Source organism: Scophthalmus maximus, chromosome 2 (genome assembly GCF_022379125.1).
Source record: "Scophthalmus maximus strain ysfricsl-2021 chromosome 2, ASM2237912v1, whole genome shotgun sequence".
Taxonomy (NCBI): Eukaryota; Metazoa; Chordata; class Actinopteri; order Pleuronectiformes; family Scophthalmidae; genus Scophthalmus; species Scophthalmus maximus.
The window spans coordinates 10,701,656-10,720,000 of NC_061516.1; the positions used below are offsets into that span (position 1 = coordinate 10,701,656).

General features: G+C 43.8%; 2 protein-coding genes across 11 annotated transcripts in view; one reads left to right on the top strand and one right to left on the bottom strand.

Annotated features, from left to right (window-relative positions):
* The window catches only part of camkk1a (calcium/calmodulin-dependent protein kinase kinase 1, alpha a), a 62,101-nt gene extending 53,349 nt beyond the window's left edge, over nucleotides 1–8,752 (top strand). For 3 of the 7 annotated variants that reach the window (XM_035626649.2, XM_035626648.2, XM_035626651.2), the window contains 4 exons: nucleotides 1,718–1,846; nucleotides 2,759–2,862; nucleotides 4,233–4,280; nucleotides 4,667–8,752. In XM_035626649.2, coding sequence (XP_035482542.1) covers nucleotides 1,718–1,846; nucleotides 2,759–2,862; nucleotides 4,233–4,280; nucleotides 4,667–4,739 — 354 coding nt within the window. In that variant the 3' untranslated portion in view covers nucleotides 4,740–8,752. Of the gene's footprint in view, nucleotides 1–60; nucleotides 999–1,717; nucleotides 1,847–2,758; nucleotides 2,863–3,143; nucleotides 4,281–4,666 lie in introns of those variants that run through there. The other 4 variants (XR_004790278.2, XR_004790279.2, XM_035626652.2 and 1 more) reach the window with 4 other exon arrangements.
* Nucleotides 8,753–8,824: 72 nt separating this feature from the next.
* p2rx1 (purinergic receptor P2X, ligand-gated ion channel, 1) overlaps nucleotides 8,825–18,345 on the bottom strand; it is a 12,670-nt gene continuing 3,149 nt past the window's right edge. The window contains exons 2-14 of one of the 4 annotated variants that reach the window (XM_035626653.2): nucleotides 17,012–17,156; nucleotides 15,214–15,285; nucleotides 14,180–14,249; nucleotides 12,911–12,998; nucleotides 12,694–12,774; nucleotides 11,982–12,123; nucleotides 11,672–11,817; nucleotides 10,520–10,610; nucleotides 10,364–10,429; nucleotides 10,180–10,275; nucleotides 9,687–9,776; nucleotides 9,490–9,534; nucleotides 8,825–9,387 (exon numbers count right to left, since the gene is read on the bottom strand). In XM_035626653.2, coding sequence (XP_035482546.2) covers nucleotides 9,382–9,387; nucleotides 9,490–9,534; nucleotides 9,687–9,776; nucleotides 10,180–10,275; nucleotides 10,364–10,429; nucleotides 10,520–10,610; nucleotides 11,672–11,817; nucleotides 11,982–12,123; nucleotides 12,694–12,774; nucleotides 12,911–12,998; nucleotides 14,180–14,249; nucleotides 15,214–15,285; nucleotides 17,012–17,156 — 1,138 coding nt within the window. In that variant the 3' untranslated portion in view covers nucleotides 8,825–9,381. The remainder of the gene's footprint in view (nucleotides 9,388–9,489; nucleotides 9,535–9,686; nucleotides 9,777–10,179; nucleotides 10,276–10,363; nucleotides 10,430–10,519; nucleotides 10,611–11,671; nucleotides 11,818–11,981; nucleotides 12,124–12,693; nucleotides 12,775–12,910; nucleotides 12,999–14,179; nucleotides 14,250–15,213; nucleotides 15,286–17,011; nucleotides 17,157–18,345) is intronic. The other 3 variants (XM_035626655.2, XM_035626654.2, XM_035626656.2) reach the window with 3 other exon arrangements.

An 18,345-nucleotide genomic window follows, 5' to 3' on the forward strand; every position in this document is an offset into this window, starting at 1 on the left:
TCTTTTTCATGTATGATGCTACAAGCTTGGCACCTATTTTTATCCCATTCTTCTTTGCAGCTCCATCAGGTTGGATGGGGAGCGTCGGTGCACAGCCATATTCAGATCTCTCCAGAGATGTTCAAATCGGGTTCAAGTCTGGGCTCTGGCTGGGCCTCTCAAGGACATTCACAGAGTTGTCCCGTAGCCACTCCTTTGTTATCTTGGCTGTGTGCTGAGGGTCGTTGTCATGTTGTAAGATGAACCTTCGCACCAGTCTGAGGTCCAGAGCGCTCTGGAGCAGGTTTTCATCAAGGATGTCTCTGTACATTGCTACATTCATCTTATCCTCGATCCTGACTAGTCTCCCAGTTCCTGCCGCTGAAAAACATCCCACAGCATGATGCTGCCACCACCATGCTTCATTGTAGGGATGGTATTGGCCAGGTGATGAGCGGTGCCTGGTTTCCTCCAGACATGACGCTTGGCATTCTGGTCAAAGAGTTGAATCTTTGTTTTATCAGTTCAGAATATTTTGTTTCTCATGGTCTGTGAGTCCTTCAGGTGCCTTTTGTCAAACTCCAGACGGGCTGTCATGTGCCTTTTATTGAGGTGTGGCCTCCGTCTGGCCACTCTACCATACAGGCCTGATTGGTGGAGTGCTGCAGAGATGGTTGTCCTTCCTGAAGGTTCTCCTCTCTCCACAGAGAAACACTGGAGTTCTGTCAGAGTGACCATCGGGTTCTTGGTCACCTCCCTGACTAAGCCCCCCCCCCTGATCATTCAGTTTGGCCGGGCGGCCGGCTCTAGGAAGAGTCCTTGTGGTTCATAACTTCTTCCATATACGGATGATGGAGGCCACTGTGCTCATTGGGACCTTCAATGCTGCAGAAATCTTCCTGTACCCTTCCCCAGATCTGTGTCTCGATACAATCCTGTCTCGGAGGTCTACAGACAATTCCTTGGACTTCATCTTTTGGTTTCTGCTCCGACAACTGTGAGACCTTATATAGACACAGGTGTGTGCCTTTCCTAATCATGTCCAATCAACTGAATGGTCCACAGGTGGCCTCCAATCTCAAGGATGATCAGTGGAAACAGGACGCACCTGAGATCAATGAGTGTCATGGCAAAGGCTGTGAATACTTATGGACAGGTTATATTTTCCTTCTTTATTTTTCATAAATTTGCAAACATTTCAAACAAACTTTTTTCACTTTGTCATATATGCGGAATTTTGAGGGGAAAAAATGAATTGAATCCATTTTGGAATAAGGCTGTAACATAAATTGTGGAAGAAGTGAAGCTCTGTGAATACTTTCCGGATGCACTGTATGTTTGTTTATTATGATGTACGGCAGAAAAAAGTCCACAACAAGAAAACATTTGCTCCTGTTTCAATAACGGGTGTTAAAACTACAGTAGCCAGCTTTCTTTGGAAACTATTCAGCCTTTTTTTGAAAATAATCAAATATATCCATGTTTCCAATTGGAACGAATGAAAGGGGCTGGAGATGGAAAAAAACACACAATATTTTTTTTGTCATAAAATTTGAGTGTGTGTGTGTGTGTGTGTGTGTGTGTGTGTGTGTGTGTGTGTGTGTGTGTGTGTGTGTGTGTGTGTGTGTGTGTGTGTGTGTGTGTGTGTGTGTGTGTGTGTGTGTGTGTGTGTGTGTGTGTGTGTGTGTGTGTGTGTGTGTGTGTGTGTGTGTGTGTGTGTGTGTGTGTGTGTGTGTAGACGGACCAGTGGGTGACCCGGGGAGGCGCCGACCCCTTGCCTTTGGAGGAGGAGCACTGCTCTGTGGTGGAGGTGACGGAAGAGGACATCCAGAACTCGGTCAAGTTTGTCCCCAGCCTCTCTGCAGTGGTGAGAGGCAAAGAGTGTCCCGTCCTCGCCGAGCACAGTCGACACAGTCTGCCGCACTCGAGAGTAGCTGCTGCTCAGCAGCTGTATCCCTGCAAACCACAATCATGACAAAATAATGAGCAACCCCTGAGACACGAGTTTGTGTCTCATAATTTGTCACCTGTCTGTGGTGATGAACTAGGCCAGGAGCGGCAACGGTGCAAACCGGCATGACACAAAGCTAGTTCCATCGACAGTGAGGAATGAACTGAGCGCTCGCACAAGAAATGCATTCCAAAAAAGTCATGTTTGCATGCTTGGCACGGCTGCTGTTGGCCTGCTGCGCGGTAACATCGGTATACATGAGTGACATACCTGACGCGAGGTGCTGTGTATGCCAGATGTTGTATGTCAACAGCAGCTTTTAACTCGCACGTCTGGAGTGTGTACAGGCAAAGCTTCACTCGTGACAAACATCGCCTCGATACGCGATTGGATGAGTGTTGATCTCACAAAGAGAGGACTCTGGCCGCCCATAAGCATAACGACATGATTCACCTGAAGCCATCAGTCTGTGCCTGTACAAGTCACAGCGTTGGCCATACAGATTAAAACACACACGGTAAGAGTGTGAAGTGTTTCTTCCACACAAAACTACTGGAGAGGTTTTCCCCCCTTTTTGAAAGTTGAACATTCTCTGTGTACTTTTGAGATTCATGCAGTAATGGCACGAAAGAAAAGAAAGAAAAACCTTCATGTTGATCTCCCCCAAAGAACTCCAAGATATCCTGTTTGGCTTTTTACCACCCTGCACACGTGCAAGTCTCCCTACAGCATTGTTTGGAAATCCATCTCCTCGCACCACAAGCTCGAAACAACAGATGGGACACCGGTGTGCATTCGTAAACCAACCTGCGTTTGTGAATGTTTCAGATCCTGGTGAAGGCCATGCTGAGGAAGCGCTCCTTCGGTAACCCCTTCGAATGCCCGAGCAGGAGAGAGGAGAGGTCCATGTCTGCGCCCGGCAGCCTGCTTATGTAAGCCCCAGTCAAGCCGCCTGGCATGTCCGCACCTTTCCTGCACACTCACAGTATACAATATATACATGCACGTCTTATCCATGAAAGAGAAAATAACAGGCTCGATCTTACTGTTGAGATTACAAAGATTGTTACTTCACACCTGCCTTAAACTAGCCCTCATCCCTGCAGCGGCAGCGGCTGCTTTTTGTTGCCATAGCACCATAATTCATTCTTTCATTGTATGCAGCGGAGCTTACAGCTTTCTTCAAGTGTTTTCTTTGTGTGTTGGCTCTCAGCTTTGAATGATAGGAGGGTTCAGAGTGACAAAGAAACGACACAGATTCACCAGAGCCTCTGGCTGACCTTGGATTTTCTGTCACATGGATTGAAATCGCCGGTCCTATCCCATCATGCTGTTTTCACATGTACAGTCCAGGGCAGATCGGGGCAGCTATAGCCGTCACCTGCGGTACTGCGGGCGCCCTTGGGACACTAATCCACGATTAGTGTGCATAAAGATGGACTACTGTAGAGCACACCCTAATCTCCCATTGTTAGTTGTTTTTTTATTCTTTTGATAATTTCTTCTCCATCTAGGTCGAGGTTTCCCCTGTTACAGTCGAGCTAGTCAGACCTGATGACTGCTGTCTATGGTAAAGGTGTCTTCAGAGGACATGTGTGGAGCAACACTGCCCCCTGTTGGAAAATGAAGAAAAACAACAAGACCTTACTAGGATTAGCATGCAGTTTCCCTCTTGTGACAGGAAGCACCTGTGTTTTATTGGTAATGTGGTCTTAACTGTGAGAAACGGCACTGTGAGACTGCGGGTGCGGTCGAATTGTCCTTCCTATCTACTGTTCCTTGACCTCAGTGGAAAACGTCATGAGGTCAAGGAAAGGGAGTGACCAGATTAACTCTGCGGATGGTGATTATTGTTTTATAGTGATGAAGGGGATTCTCTAGGGTTACCATAAAGTCACACATTTTAAAGAGAATGCTCAGCTGATTCTTAGATAGCCTGACTTTTAATGCACAGAAATGATCGCATATCAAGTTAGAATTCCCCCCTGCATGCCTGAAGCACCCACCTTCAGTTGTAAGGCTCATTCCTTTTTAAAAACCTTTGTGTTTTACTCTCCCTGATGAGTAAATTGGCGTCTTTTTACTATTGCTCAATTTATCTGAGCAGTCGAAAAAACAGTCCGGCAAATTTTTCTCATTGTTGGTTGGCACCAACACTGAAATATAGAAATGACCTTTGTACCTTCATCTTGAGCTGGTTAAGTATGGATGTGGCGAGGTCGTCCATGCCCTTCGACCTCCCGGGGGTGACCTTTGCCCTCTCACCTGTGACTTTTCCATCTTCTCTCCCACTCTGCTGCAGGGACTCGTGGCCTTTCCGGCCCTCTTTAAAACTCCACCCCTCTCTCAGGTAACACCTTTGTGCCACACAGTCTGTCCAGCATCTACCAGCCGCCTGCGCCTGTCTCATTCTCAGTCCCCTCAGCTCGTCCTTATCCCCGTCATGAGAAGTGACGGATCAGCCCTAACCGCCCAACCTGTAACCTCAGCATCTCCCTGCTTCTGTCATCTAACGCTGTGTTTTAAACCATTCTGTCTTTTTAACATTCATCGTGTTGTGAAAAAAAGGGGAGGGGAACCTCGCCGATTGCGCTGCGTTCGGAGAGAAGGCGCAAGCTTGTAAAAGTGATCATTTAGATCTCAGTCCGCGCTGCGGATGTCCAGCTTGGAATTATCAGAAAAACCAAATGTATGTATTGACTTGTTCCTCTCTCTCTCTTTAATATCTTCTCTCAGAAAGGGCAGCACGGGAGATGGGCCCAGAGAAGGAGAGCTGGAGGACCTGCATGAAGACGAGCCCTCCTCTTGAGTCTCCCGTCGACGGAACTCTTTACATCCCCTTTTCTTGAACCACTGTGCGCTCACCTCTCACATACAAGCTCGATTTCATTTTTCTTTTCTTATCCCAGTTTCCTCCTTCACTGTGGAGTTTCTGGGCTCTTGAGTTTGATCTGCAAGGTTGATTGTCTCACCCAGCTCAACCGCCCGCTCCTGTCAGAGTCATCGATGAACCGATAAGAGGAACTTTGCCAGTTTTCTGGATCAAGCAGGAAAAGACGATGAAAAGAAAATGCTTGCATTACACTGTTTTGTGGAGGGCAATCTGTTTTTTTTACAGTATGCATGGTGAATAGTTTTGCCCCATCATCAGGCTGTTCCCAGCCACCTGTCACGGTCACAAACAGCCCGATGAAGATGAAAAGAAACTCCTCTTCCACACGTGTAAATGACACTATATTGTCTCTTCAGCAAAGTGCAGGGCTTTTGATTTTCATTTTAATGTTGCACCTAGATGTCTTGAAGTAACTCCAGTTTTCTCGTCTCACAGCCGTGTTGTGTATTCGCTACCTTTTATTTTGACGCAAGGTTGTAAAGGTGGAACTCCTTCCGTGCTGCCTTCACAGTCCTGTTTAAACCTGTCCTACAGGAAGGAAATGATGTCAGCTGTCTGAGGGTGATCCCGCAGAACAGGCCGAGACTCCGCTTGAACACACTTAAACATGATGTTTCCCACAGTGTAATGTGTAATTTCTTATTATTATTATTAATATTTCAGGAGTAATTTCACGCACCTTCTCCAACTGTTGTTTCGCGGGATGCATTTGGTTCTAACACTGTCTCTTCCCACCTATATCACACTGTGCTGTTTGATGTAAAGTCGTTGTGGAAGGGTGGAGGGTTTTGAAGTCCACGTTGCTTGAGGACTGAAAAAAAAAAAAAAAGAATTAGAAACTAGTTATCTACTTTTCAAGAGAGCTCTGTTGCCGATGAAAGTAAATCAACTTTTGCAACATCGTCCGGGCGAAGGGATTGTATATTAAGGGTAGGACTCAGAAAGGAGGGATGGTTGTGTGTGTTGTCTTTTTGTCGATGGCTGGGTAGTCAAACTTGTATACGAGAGCAGAGGAGGGTCCTTTAATTTTCAACACCCCAAATTTATATTTCAGTATTCCTTTGTTGGATTGATTATATCAGATCCAATCAAATATTCCCAAATGATGGCTCTGGTGTTTGCAGGTCCTCAAGTCCATTAAAGTGTGAAGGACATCAATCTGGAATTATTGTTAAGGAATTATCAGTCCATAAATATATTAAGGTTTGAAACGCATCACCAACATAAAGTCTTTATTCTTGCATTTTTATTAGTGGTTGAACAAGTCGTACCAATACAGAATGTTGGGGGAACGCAGGGTTTTTTCCATGTAGGTTTTCATCCAAATAACAATGTCATTTTTGAAGTCATTTTTGCACAGTCCTTAATCGCTTTGCCTGGTTCACCTTTTGAAGTTTTCGACAAGCCGTGCTAGCTGATAGAGCTCTGATGTTCAAACCTTAAAAAAAAAACAACAACAATTTTGTCAGTTGCTTTGTCTAAGCCGACTCAACTCGACGAGAACATTTCTGCCCCCACAGCAGCTCTGTGCCTCAGATAAACCTTTATATAACTCCATCCGCCCCCTTTTTGTTGGCCCGGCTGGCACGCTGCCCCCGTGGAAAAAAACAAACGTGTTTGAGTGCTCTGATCACTCGAACCATAGTGATAAAAAAGGAGCATTTCGATGTCATGATTGTGCCCCGGCCGCCAAAAACATCAACAACAACAGCAGCAGATCCCCGTCCACGTCCGTGCCGTCCCCAGTGTGGCTGACCAGAAACGGGGAGTGCAGTGCTCTGCACTTCCTTTGTTAGTCTTGTCCTTGGCATCCTCCAGGAGAAGGACAGTGGTGCTATCCGAATGGGAAAAGTATTTAACATGTTGCTACTGAGCACCTAATGTTCACAGAGGCATAATGCACATAAGAATCAATAATGATTATTATCACGTGGGTTCTGAAGAATGTCGATCTTTTAAATCTTTATTTTTTTTATATTATTGTTCAGGGAAACGGTTGGTAACAGATCTGTTTCTATAGGATTGATGTATGCATTTTTTTGTAAGGATTGACTATCTTTGTCTATTATGTCCTTTGTGTGACCTTGTGTGCACGGGTTGTGTTTCTCTTTGGTTTTGGTTCCCCGTCTGTGCGGAGGATCAGGGAGCAGTGAGAGACAGTAGTAAGGCACTGAAGTCTGTTTGCAGAGTAACCTTCAATGAAGGGCTGGTTGAACCAAAAAGTATGGAACGCCGTGTTCAGTTTTATTTGCTTTAATGCCGTGTGACACTCGCTCTTTTATCATTTCTAACCTTTCTAAGAATTTCTTTTTATTATAGACGTTGCCAGCTTTACATTTGTGTGTTTGTACAGACATTTTGTCAGTGTCGGAGGTGCAATATTACTGTCGTCTTAATCATCTGTGCATTGTTGGCTCATGCATCATCCTTGTGTGCATGTTTTTAGGTTGTCCCTGTTCAAAATTAAAAGCTAAAACATTGCCTATATTTAAATGTTTGCACTTTTCCCCACACACAGATACATATTGAAATCATGGTGATTACAGTTAACATTATTGGGCATGACAGCCATGACGCATTGCGCAGTCAATGATCAAGACAAACCTGTGGTTCACCTGTAAAAGACCACGTTTACTGTGTATCGGTACGTCGGGTCACTAAAATCCTGTGCTTGTTTGACGCGTCACTCTTTGCTATCGATCTGCATGTCACAGCGCAGATGCAACTCAAATATATTTCCATGACGTCTTCTCCTGCCTGCGTTGAAATGCTGTAACAGCTGAATGGTTTTCAACAGCTGATTTTGGTGTGCATATTTATATGATGACAGAATTGTGAATTGTTGTATAACTGGGTCGGGGGACCGCTCTGGGTTTTTACTGCTGAACTCATGCATAACGCTAAAACACTGTAAATCCCATCGTTGGCCGGGTTCGAGGCACAGGAGCAGCTCAGTACTTCCTCATACGCCTGACAATTATTCAACAGTTTAATGTTGTTTTTTTTATTTTATCTGAAAGGTGCAGAGTACACGATTGAAGATTTAAGATTTCCTGGCCACACCCATTTCTCCATAGAGATGTCCCACCTTTTTTTTTTCTTCTTCCTCAAAACCACTCTTGCTACATTTTTTCCCCACTAAATTGTACATATCTGATTGAACCTGAGGTGTTCTTTAAGCAACACAAAATTTCTCTGACATTATTTTCACACCAGTAGAACGTATGATGCAGTCGCAACTACTTCTAGATGACTTGTACATGTAGTTTGCGCTGTAACAATCAGCCGATTGAACCTGCTCACTGGTCATTTATGATTTAAAACGTGGCACACATCTTGGATGATCCTCGAAACTCCATTGAATTGTCCATCACTATTTGTTGCAGGAAACTGAATGCAGAATACAGGCTTTAAATGTAGTGGTTTGTGCAGCCTTAGTAGAGGTGGCCCCCTCCTTGAAAGATTCTCTCTGGCTTTGTGCCATTACAGCAGTGAAAACAAACAAATGATCAGCGGGTGCAGATGCAGCACAAGAAGTGAGTGACAGGATTCACTTCTCATGACTCCGGGTCATTATTGTATCCACAGGAGGACGACTGTGGGAGAGCGAGTGTGTACATGGTGTGAAGTCCGGCACGACTCCCGATCGCTGCTGCGTACCTTATGTAACCGTCCCGATGTGTGTGTTGAAGGTGCCTCTCGTGTTTGTGGGTGTTTCCGGTCTCGTGTTATCTCGTGTGTTTTCTCTGAATGTACTCGCTCGCCTGCACAGGTCGCTCATATGAAAACAGACGCATGGCACATCCCTACGGAATGCAGTTGTTACAGTGTAAATATGTACCAAAAACATATAAAGAGCCTATTTTCTGCATGCTTTTTGTACACTTAACACATAATCAGAGACAATAAAAATGAAAATGAAAAAAATCCTTTTTGGCCTGTATCACTGTTTGACTGCTTGCGCTGTGAGACAAAAAAAAAAAAAAGGAAAAAGCAGGAACATCATTGTACATCTTTTTATTGAATTCAGCTGTCAATCACAAGGTGCACACATGGGGATGAATCACTCTGATGGTGGCACATCCGCATGTCGCGTGCTCATGTCCTGCTGTGACGCAGGCGGTGACAGAGGTAATGGATGACTTAAGGGTGATTTGTGTACACACGGGATCACTGGAGCGTCAGAAAACTTCTTATAGCGCCTGTACGGACGCGGAGACAGTAAACAGGGTGCAGGTTACGCCCAGTGTATGGACTAAAGCAAACCGAGCCACGCCTCAAAAAGTACACACACACACACACACACACACACCAATAGTGAGAGTCTTAAGTCCTTCAGGGAGGCTTTGAGAGTGGGAGCATGTTGGTGGAAGATGCTGCAGGAGATCAGAAACAAATGAGAGGGCACACGGAGCGATGTCAGTCGACCTTGTCCCTTTCGTTCCAGCACATCTGTAGTGTGTCAACGCATGTTGTCTTGCAGGGACTAGTGCAGGGTTCCAGTGCAGCACACGTCGAAAAGCGGTATGGCCATCGGCTCGAAAGTTCGCCCCCCAGGTCACTTCTGCACAAGAAAGAGATGAATAGATGGATCAGCCTTCAGGAACGTGGAAGCAAACTGCTTGTATTCTTTAATCTGAAAAAGCAAACTGTGTGAATCTCTTACTTTAGATCCATCCGTCTCTATGCTACCGGCCTCTGAATCGGGATCCTGTGAAACAAAAGTCAAAAGCCACAGGGCATGAGCCAATTAGACCGCTCAGGTAATGTGCTCAAGGATTCTCCTCCACATCACTATGGAATACTTTTTTTTTTTTTTTTTTAAACATCTACTCTACAATCTAGACTTCTGCATGCACTCACGTTGGACTGGTCAGTGCCTTGGACTTGTCTTGCATTGGCTTCAAGGGTGTAATAGACGCTTGTGTCTAAACGGAGCGACTCGCTGTCATGCTGCAAATACAAAATGTTCTGCCCGGTTCAGTAAAAGAGGGGAGCTTTTTGGGTGGCAAATGTGGGGGTTTCATCTTCTATCAGATCAGTGGCTGTACTGTACCAAGCACAGATGGTTTCTGCTGTGCTGACGAATGTTGTGGGAATAAACACAGCGTTAATGTGAAGTGTACGGCTCCTGGCGTTAGGGGGTTTCTAGTTCTAGTAAGTAGCAATCCTTCACAAGAACAGAAATGCATCCAGAAGATGTTTCGATAAAGAATATAAAGAATAAAGAATAAATTATACAGCTGAAAACAGTACTTTGCATGGCGTGCATCACTGCTGCCATCTTGTGTTCAAACTGATTACAGCAGCATTTGACATTACATATTCGGATGCATGAATACAGAACGGAGCTTACCTGTTGATGTGTATCTGTATGTTTGAATTTCATGTTCTTGTAAAATTCTCTTTTTGGCAGCAAATAGAGCATCATCAAGTCACATACTACAGTGGCCTGAAAAAGTGTTTTAAAAAAAGGGAAAAGTTATATTGGTTTGTATACGATCAAGAAATAGTTATTGCGGGTCTGGGCAACAACTTACCACTCCAAAAATGCCCACTCCAGAGCCTATGGCCGTCAACGTTGGGATGATGTTGAACTTTCTTGCCTGCGAACGACAGAGTGCGAATCCTTCAAGTGCAATTCCACAGTTGGAAATTGGCACGGAATTTTTTTTTTTCTCAAATGCAGCACTTACCAGGGATTGCACAATGATATCGAATCTGATCCCAAACACTTTGAGAAGGGTTCTTTTCTGAACGTTGTCATCAAAATAATGCTTTGCGTACCTAAAATGTGTAACATCGAATATATTTGACAAAGCAATTGGTGAATATTTACATTTCCCACATATATTCCCTATTATCTGAGATGTGGTTAAGTGGCCTGCACAATAGCACACATTTTCCATGAAAGGTTTCACAGCCTCTTTATGGAAAGGAATAAATTAATTCATTATGATTTAAAAAAAATAATAATAATAATGCTGTTGGCATCATATTTACCCATGCAATCATAGTCAACAACCCTTAGAGATTGCTTTTAGCAATGAAAAGTGCTCTATAAATGAAATCTATTATTATTATTATTATTACAGCCAATTAGCATTGCCATAATATCAATAATAGCCCAGTAATAACTATGCCGACAGTGTGTGTGACCAGAGAGAGCACTGAATACCAACCAGTGTCAGTTCAAGACAAATCTCAAGCCGCCACATTGAGCTGTTTTACTGAGGGCGAGTAAACATTATAAAGTGGGTTTGTACTGAGGCAGTCGGCAGTCAGTACACACTCAACAGACCTGAAGCAGGGCAATATCAGGCGCCAACACGGAGCACAGTTCTGCTCATGGAAAATGAAATGAGCAGAGAATAGTACACACTGACTGCGTATGGTGACAGTTTGTCGACATGTAAATAGGAATTACCATCGACAGTATTTTGCGGACGTTTGTCAAGCAGGGAATGCAGATCCAACACAGGCAAAAGGAAGTACTCAGACCCAACTGAAACAACATGGCGCCAGAGTATCAAACTTATATTAAAACAATCGGTCTCCCCTTTGGCAAACATGCCCTCTCGTCAAGAGTTAGACGACTCGAGCAAGATGGTCATTGTTAAACAAGTGAAATGATGGGAAAAGGTTATAGGGTTTAGTGGCATCTAGAGGTGAGTTTGCAGATTGCAACCGACAAAAATAAAAAACTCCTATCGCCCTCCAGTGATGTAGGAGATCCTCCTGTGGCCTTCACGTAATGCAAGCGTGTTTATGAATTTTCTATTTCTGACAACAGATTCCCCTAAACGGTACACACTGGTCCTTTAATTCAGTGAAGTATATTTACCCACCTGAAGTTGTAGCCCACCGATGCTCTGGCTTTGTCTGTCTCCGCAGGGTTTCCGTACAGACCATGGAAGTTGTACTTTGGTTTACAGTGTTTTACATCCACGTCGAAGTTACATGTCCAGTCGACTACAATGCCAATGGCCCCTCCCTATTGAGAAACAAGCACATAATACATCACACAAGGCTCCATTGCCACATACGAAACAAAACACCAAGAGACAACACGTTACATGTGCAGCTGAGACTAAATGGAATTGAAATCTGGTCTCCAACTATAAAGTGTTGAATAAAGGTCAAATGCAGCAAACTTACCACTTGGGCTATTGTTTCAAAATTGAAGCCAGATTCTTTAACTATGTCTCCCAGTCGGAATATAGGACAGAGTGGAGCATCCTTTGGATCATGGAGGCATTTGCTGATGTATGCAGCATCAATACCCTCCACCAGGTTACTCCTGGAAACACAAGTGCACGTTCAAGAGCAAAGTCCAGGAAAACAGAGGGTTTTGCATGAGTTTGTTTGCATAATGGAGACTCTATAGGAGACTCAGCCAAGTGAGAGACTAATGACCTCACCTCTAGCCCCCTGCGACCCTCAAAGGATACACAATACAGATAATAGATGGATGGATGGATTTTTGCATATGATAAATAAATGACTATATCCTGTGTAGGCATTATAAGGATTTGTTATGTTCTTTAATTTTTAATCTTGAGGCAAGTGGCAAGACATAACACTCTCCAAAAACGTCATTATCAGAGTTCTGATATTATAAATCAGTTGACATGTTTTAATCTACATTTGCATGTTCACTCCATTTCATTTAAAGTAAAGGTGTCACAATTTGCTTGCACGATTTTAACAACAAGAAATGTGAGTTTCAACCCCAAGTAAGGAAATTTACTTCACGAGTCACCTGGATTCTATTCTAGTTCAAGCAACATATGCCAAATCATAGTCATCTATTTTTCTAGATTTGCATCAACTGAGCTAAATGACATTTGACATGAATGAGGTCCATCACCTTGCGACACCAAATAGGGGGAAAGTTACAGAGTTTTTGATGAACAGAGTGTAGTTCTCTGCAGACATCAACAGCGGAGGACTGGCATGGAAAAAAAGATAAATAGAGTCAAATACAGTATGTTGAGGAGCTCTGTTCATTTATTCACTATCAATTACCACAAATTAACAGCGACACATAACGCTTGCAGAATGAACAAATCAGTGTTTTCACATACTCTGGTATGTTGTGATCATTTTCAACGGGGCACCAAGCCAACACCTCGCAGGTCTTTGTGGTATTCACACAGACTCCCGTCATTTGCCCTTCGAGACAAAAATGAGTTTATCATTGAGACAAAATTAATAACATGGAGCAAATGTGTCTTTGCACAGGAAAAGGCACAGACTTTGACATAAAAGCAGATCTGAACGTGCCCTGCCTCCACTTGTCATCTTATCTGTAATTAGCATCGAGAGCAGCGTGCGGGATGTAAAAATCAAGCAAACGCTGAAATGGCTGCTTCCCTGACGTCTTCATTTCTCTCCCTGTGATTAGTTTTTGTTGGTATCACTTTCTCTCGTCGTGCTCTGGTGGAGGTCACAGTCAGTTCTGCGGCAGGAGTTCAGTCACTCAGCTTCGGTCTCTGACCTTTCAACGAGACTCCACCAGTCTGTGAAGCTGCAGCCACCCCCACCCCCCACCGCCTTGTTAACTTGTCTTCAGGCATAGAGACAGTTGGCACCTCAAGGTCAATTTGACTGGTCGGAAACAGACAGATCTAAAGCGTGAGCTAACACTGGTCTTATTGAAGGTGATGTGTGACACAGAGGACGGCTCAGGATTGAACCCAGGGACAGATGGGGGACAATAAATTTATGTAAGCGCTCTTTGAACTCAACGCCAGTGCTGCATATGCCTGGACTTATTAAAAAAAGCTATTGTCTGAATGGTTATTTGATTTTAATATCACTGTTTGCTTATGTTTTTTATCCTCAGCTCATATTCACAAGAGTTAATGTGGCCATTTGCTTGTGTCTACTTGCTTAAGGTGGGATTTTTACTAACATGCTGCAGTGACCAACATAATACAAAAGGTTGCCAAGAATTTGTCTGTTGCTTTCAATCAGGTTGTTTTCTCGGCGCTAGACAAGCAATGCGTGACTTACATCTAAGTGTTTACATCAGCAGACACAGTGATGAGTCAGATCTGGCGTGTTTTAGTTTATACTGTGTGATCCCATTCTATTGAGGTTCTTAAGAGCCACGACCCATTTTGCAAATACACTGCTCCGCAACCTGACATGAACTTCTACCTCCCTCGGTACATCACATTCCCGTCACTGGCCTTAAGAAGTTTGAGAAGGGCTTTATTTGTCTCCGGCAAAACAAAGGCGAAATGATGAGAAGCCAAAGAGTGGACTGATCCGAGTTTGGCCGCAGGCAAACAGACGGTTACTCAGTGAGGACTGCTGTTGTCACACACTGTCGGGCCGTCAGGATTTACCATGTCCCGTACGTTTGAAACTCCCTCCTTCACAGTCGGCATCTGAGCTGCAGTTGTGCTTGCCTTTGAGCTGTTACACACAAGAGGATGGGGTCAGAGTGAGAACACAACAGTGGATGTGGAGAAGCCATGGTGTTTTAGACATGAAAATAACATGACAATGAAATAAAATTGCATTGCATGTATTGCATTTGATATTTGAATTGATATCCTGCAGCAGGGCCGGCCCAAGCCATAACCGATCTAAGCGGCTGCTTAAGGGCCCCCCTGGCCACCAGGGGGGCCAATGTTAATGTAGGCAAGATACAGCCATAGTCAGTCAGACAGCTGATGGACAAGGCAGTAGCGTATGAAGTTAAGGATAAAGGCAATGTCACAAAAAAGGAGATGCATGACGAATTTCAATGTGTTACCATAAACATTCAACGGCTATCTAGCTGGTGAATGTTCCGTCAAGGTATCTTCAGCTAACGTTCGCTAGCAAACCATATGCTAATAAAATATAATGACAGCTAGATTCCACCCAGTACTGTATCACTTTGAATATTGAAGTGAAAATTAACCCTGGACCACTATTGTGAGTTGCCTACTTTTAAGATTAAAAAACCATAGAAGCATAAAGGCTGACATTGGTATCATGTAAGCAAAAACAGCTACCACTCATTAAATTGATAATGGGTTTGTGAGATTTACAGAAGGTGTGCGAACGATCAAGCATTGACAATAGTATTGAAACGTTGGGGGGGCCCCCAAATCCAAACTCTGCCGAGGGCCCCATATGGGGCTAGGGCCGGCCCTGTCCTGCAGCATAGAGAAACCACTGTTTATGTCATCTTGAAGCCATTGAGTTGATAAAGTCCTTTCTGCAATTTGCTACACAATTACCCAATTACACAAACAGTCCTGGAATGGGACACAGTTTCCGTTTTGTTTTACTATTTATGGTAATGCATAAGTCAGTGGGAGAAGAGAAACATCAGAGAGAGAGAGAGAGAGAGAGAGAGAAATGAAAACCAAAGAGCATTTCCACATACCTCTGGACATTTTCCCATACTCTGACCTTCGGTTATGATGTAGTTTGTCATCACCACGAAAGAAGAGTCTCCCTGAGGTTTAGGATCAAAAGAAGGAATGTGTCCCTTTACTCTTCATTAGCTTACGCCATAAAACAACTCTATGAAGTAGACGTTATGCAACATGCGGTTTATGTAGGCAGCCGTTCAATCATTAATCGGCTGTTTCTCAGTGTGACCCAGTGACAAACATTCAAACAAAACTTCAACGTCCCCCAAAGTTTTCAACATTAAGGAATAGTTTATTTTAGACAAATGTGTTTACTGGCCTTATTGCAGATCTTTAGGTAAGAAAGTCTGTATGGTGAGAATGAACCTATACAGATAGAATGCTGTTCTACTTCACAGCTCCTCTAAAAGCACCCTTATTAAATCGTTCCATGTCCTTCGCACAATCCACTCATCAACAACTCTTGGTGATTTATGTTGTGTCATTTGAGACATACTGTATCACACTGTTAAATAGACTGTCCACACCTGTTGCTATAGTCTTTGTCCCGCTGGCTCCTGCTTCATACTTGTGTGCAGACAGGATAGGGGTATACACCTTATCATCTGACGCTGACACAAAGCAAAGACTTTGATGAACTATTGCTCTGTGTCGCATCTCAAATTCTTTTTGAACCCGTCCAAAAACCAAAGCATAAAAAACAACAAGTTGTGGCCGCGGTGTTCACGAGCTGGACCTAACTGTTGGCCGTGAGCAAGGGTCTCTGTGGACACAACTTATCTGAGTGTTCATTTGTAAGATTTGCTCAGGGTTAGGGTGAGATCATCCTTAACAATGTGCTTCGAAGGCCGTGTTCAGAATTGGGGCCTATTACATAAAGTTTCTCTCAAAATAAACCATTACGACAGGAAAATATCAACCAAAGCTGTCGACTCGTTTGGGTCATTCCGTGTCAACTCACCAAGAGTTCAGAACATTTTCCAGTTCATCTTATGGATTTTTAAACTTTCTTACCAATTTTTGGGCCAAACTTCCAAAATCCATCACTGAAAAGGTATTTGGAGAAGAGCTATAGGACTTTGCAAGGTCCCATGCATCTAAAAATGTTTTCAAGAAAATCCATGGCGTGGGGTCCAATAGGTAGGATGGTGTGGAATGAGCAGACACAGGGAACGGTTTCAGGATGAAGAGGAACTGGTGGCTGATGCCTACAGTACCGGATCAGTGTGTGAGGCATCGTGTCAAAGTTTCCTTTTGATCTTCTTCATTGGGTTTTCTACAACGAACCGTGTGCCAATGTGAGTGAAAGAAGGCCCACACCCACACCTCAAAGCAAACATGACAACCTTTTATTTTTAACTCCCATAGATAACAAGACCCGGCAACATTTGAAGGTAAACAAAGAAATGTGTTTGACGAAGTTTCCCTTGTGGCGGTTTGTTTGCACTGTTCTCTAAAGGATCCGTGCGATGGCTTTTGGAGAGCACCGGGATACCTCGATGCTGACAAAGTCACGGTATCTCCAGGGCTAAATAACTTTCAACCTGTGTGTGCTTAACTGCGATGTCATTTAATTCGAATCTGGATTGGAATCGAGCCGACGCGGATGTTTTAAATGTGTGAGAAAAACCTTGAACTTTGTCACAAACCTGACCAGCATTCATCAGGAAGCCGGAAGGTTTGGATGCAGCTCGTCTGATGCTTGATCACTCTGACAGCTGGAATCATGGACTGTGGTGTTGGACTTTGTGACATTCCGACTCTGACTACTTCACCATTTAATGCTCCTCAGCAAACCAAGTCACCAACCTGCGGAGGGAAGACGTAGTCGGCCACATCCCAGACTCTCTCGACTCCGTTCACCTCCGTGTAGCCCACGCCTTTCATTTTGGTGAAGACGGAGCTGACCGCCGTGTCCGTGGACTGGTAGCCCTTCTCGTAGATGAAAACCCACCTGTAGGGGATGCACAAAGTGTCCTGTCAGGCCTGTCAGCACATCAAACTCCCACTCGACCCCGACCGAACATCTGACCCCACAGGCGAGGGCATGTGTGCATGTGTGAAGACGACAGTCTGCGCGGCTGCCCCCCCACGCCAGCAGCGCACCTCACAGGGTCGCGAGTGAACCTGATCGTGTGTGACATTTGCAAATATTTATTTTTTTCAAGGTGGAATCTTGCCAGTATCAAGATCTGTTTGAAAGACTGTGGTAAACTGTTCCCTCTCCGGTACGTCTGATGACAAATAGCCCGAGACGAAAGTAAATACAATGTGTAATCACAGTTGTTGTCATTCGAGCCGCTGTGCTCATTTCCTGGATAGCAGCACAGATCACCTGATAGTACTTTTCTGAGGGATCTGAATGTCATTAAAGGGGCAATACGCAGTTTTGGAGAAAGCTTGTCTGTCTCTCTCTTTCTAGTTGTTTTGATTTTACTGCTTTGGCCGAGCCGCGAACCCGCGACCTCGCTCATGGGAGATCGACGCTCTAACCATGCACTAGGCCAAAACCACAGAATTGCAGCATTCCCTGCTAGTACGTCTCTTAAGTTGTTGGGGAGTGATGTTTACAAACTGCCCACACAGTGTTGTGTGGTGCGGTCCGCACCATTTTTTTTTTTTTTTAATGATTTACAGAGCCATGGCTTCAGCACACACCGGAACTGACAGCTAGCGGACCGTGAGGAAATATTCGCTGATTTGTACAAAACGTTTTTTTCTTTAGAATATCTTACTGCCCCTTTAAAATGTCAGCTCACATGTTTATCAGTGCAAATAGATATAAACTATAACCCCAAGGAATATTGATCATATTAAGTTCATTCACTCATGTGCTAGCATGATGTACGGCTATTATTTTATACTAGCCTACATAACAGGGAATTATTGTACCCCTACATTTATTTAACAGCTACAATTACCTTTTACATTAAGATTTCAAATAAATGACCTCATGAGCTTATAAAGTACAATTAGTTGCTAAAGATTAAACCATTGGGTGCCAATTTGATTTCATTTAAATAACTGACTGAGGCCCAAAGAGGTCATATTATCCAATATTTTACACAAAAGTAAAAATTTGAGTAAAATAAAAACATAAAAATGTATATAACTTATTTCTCCCCTCTCTCTTCTACCACATT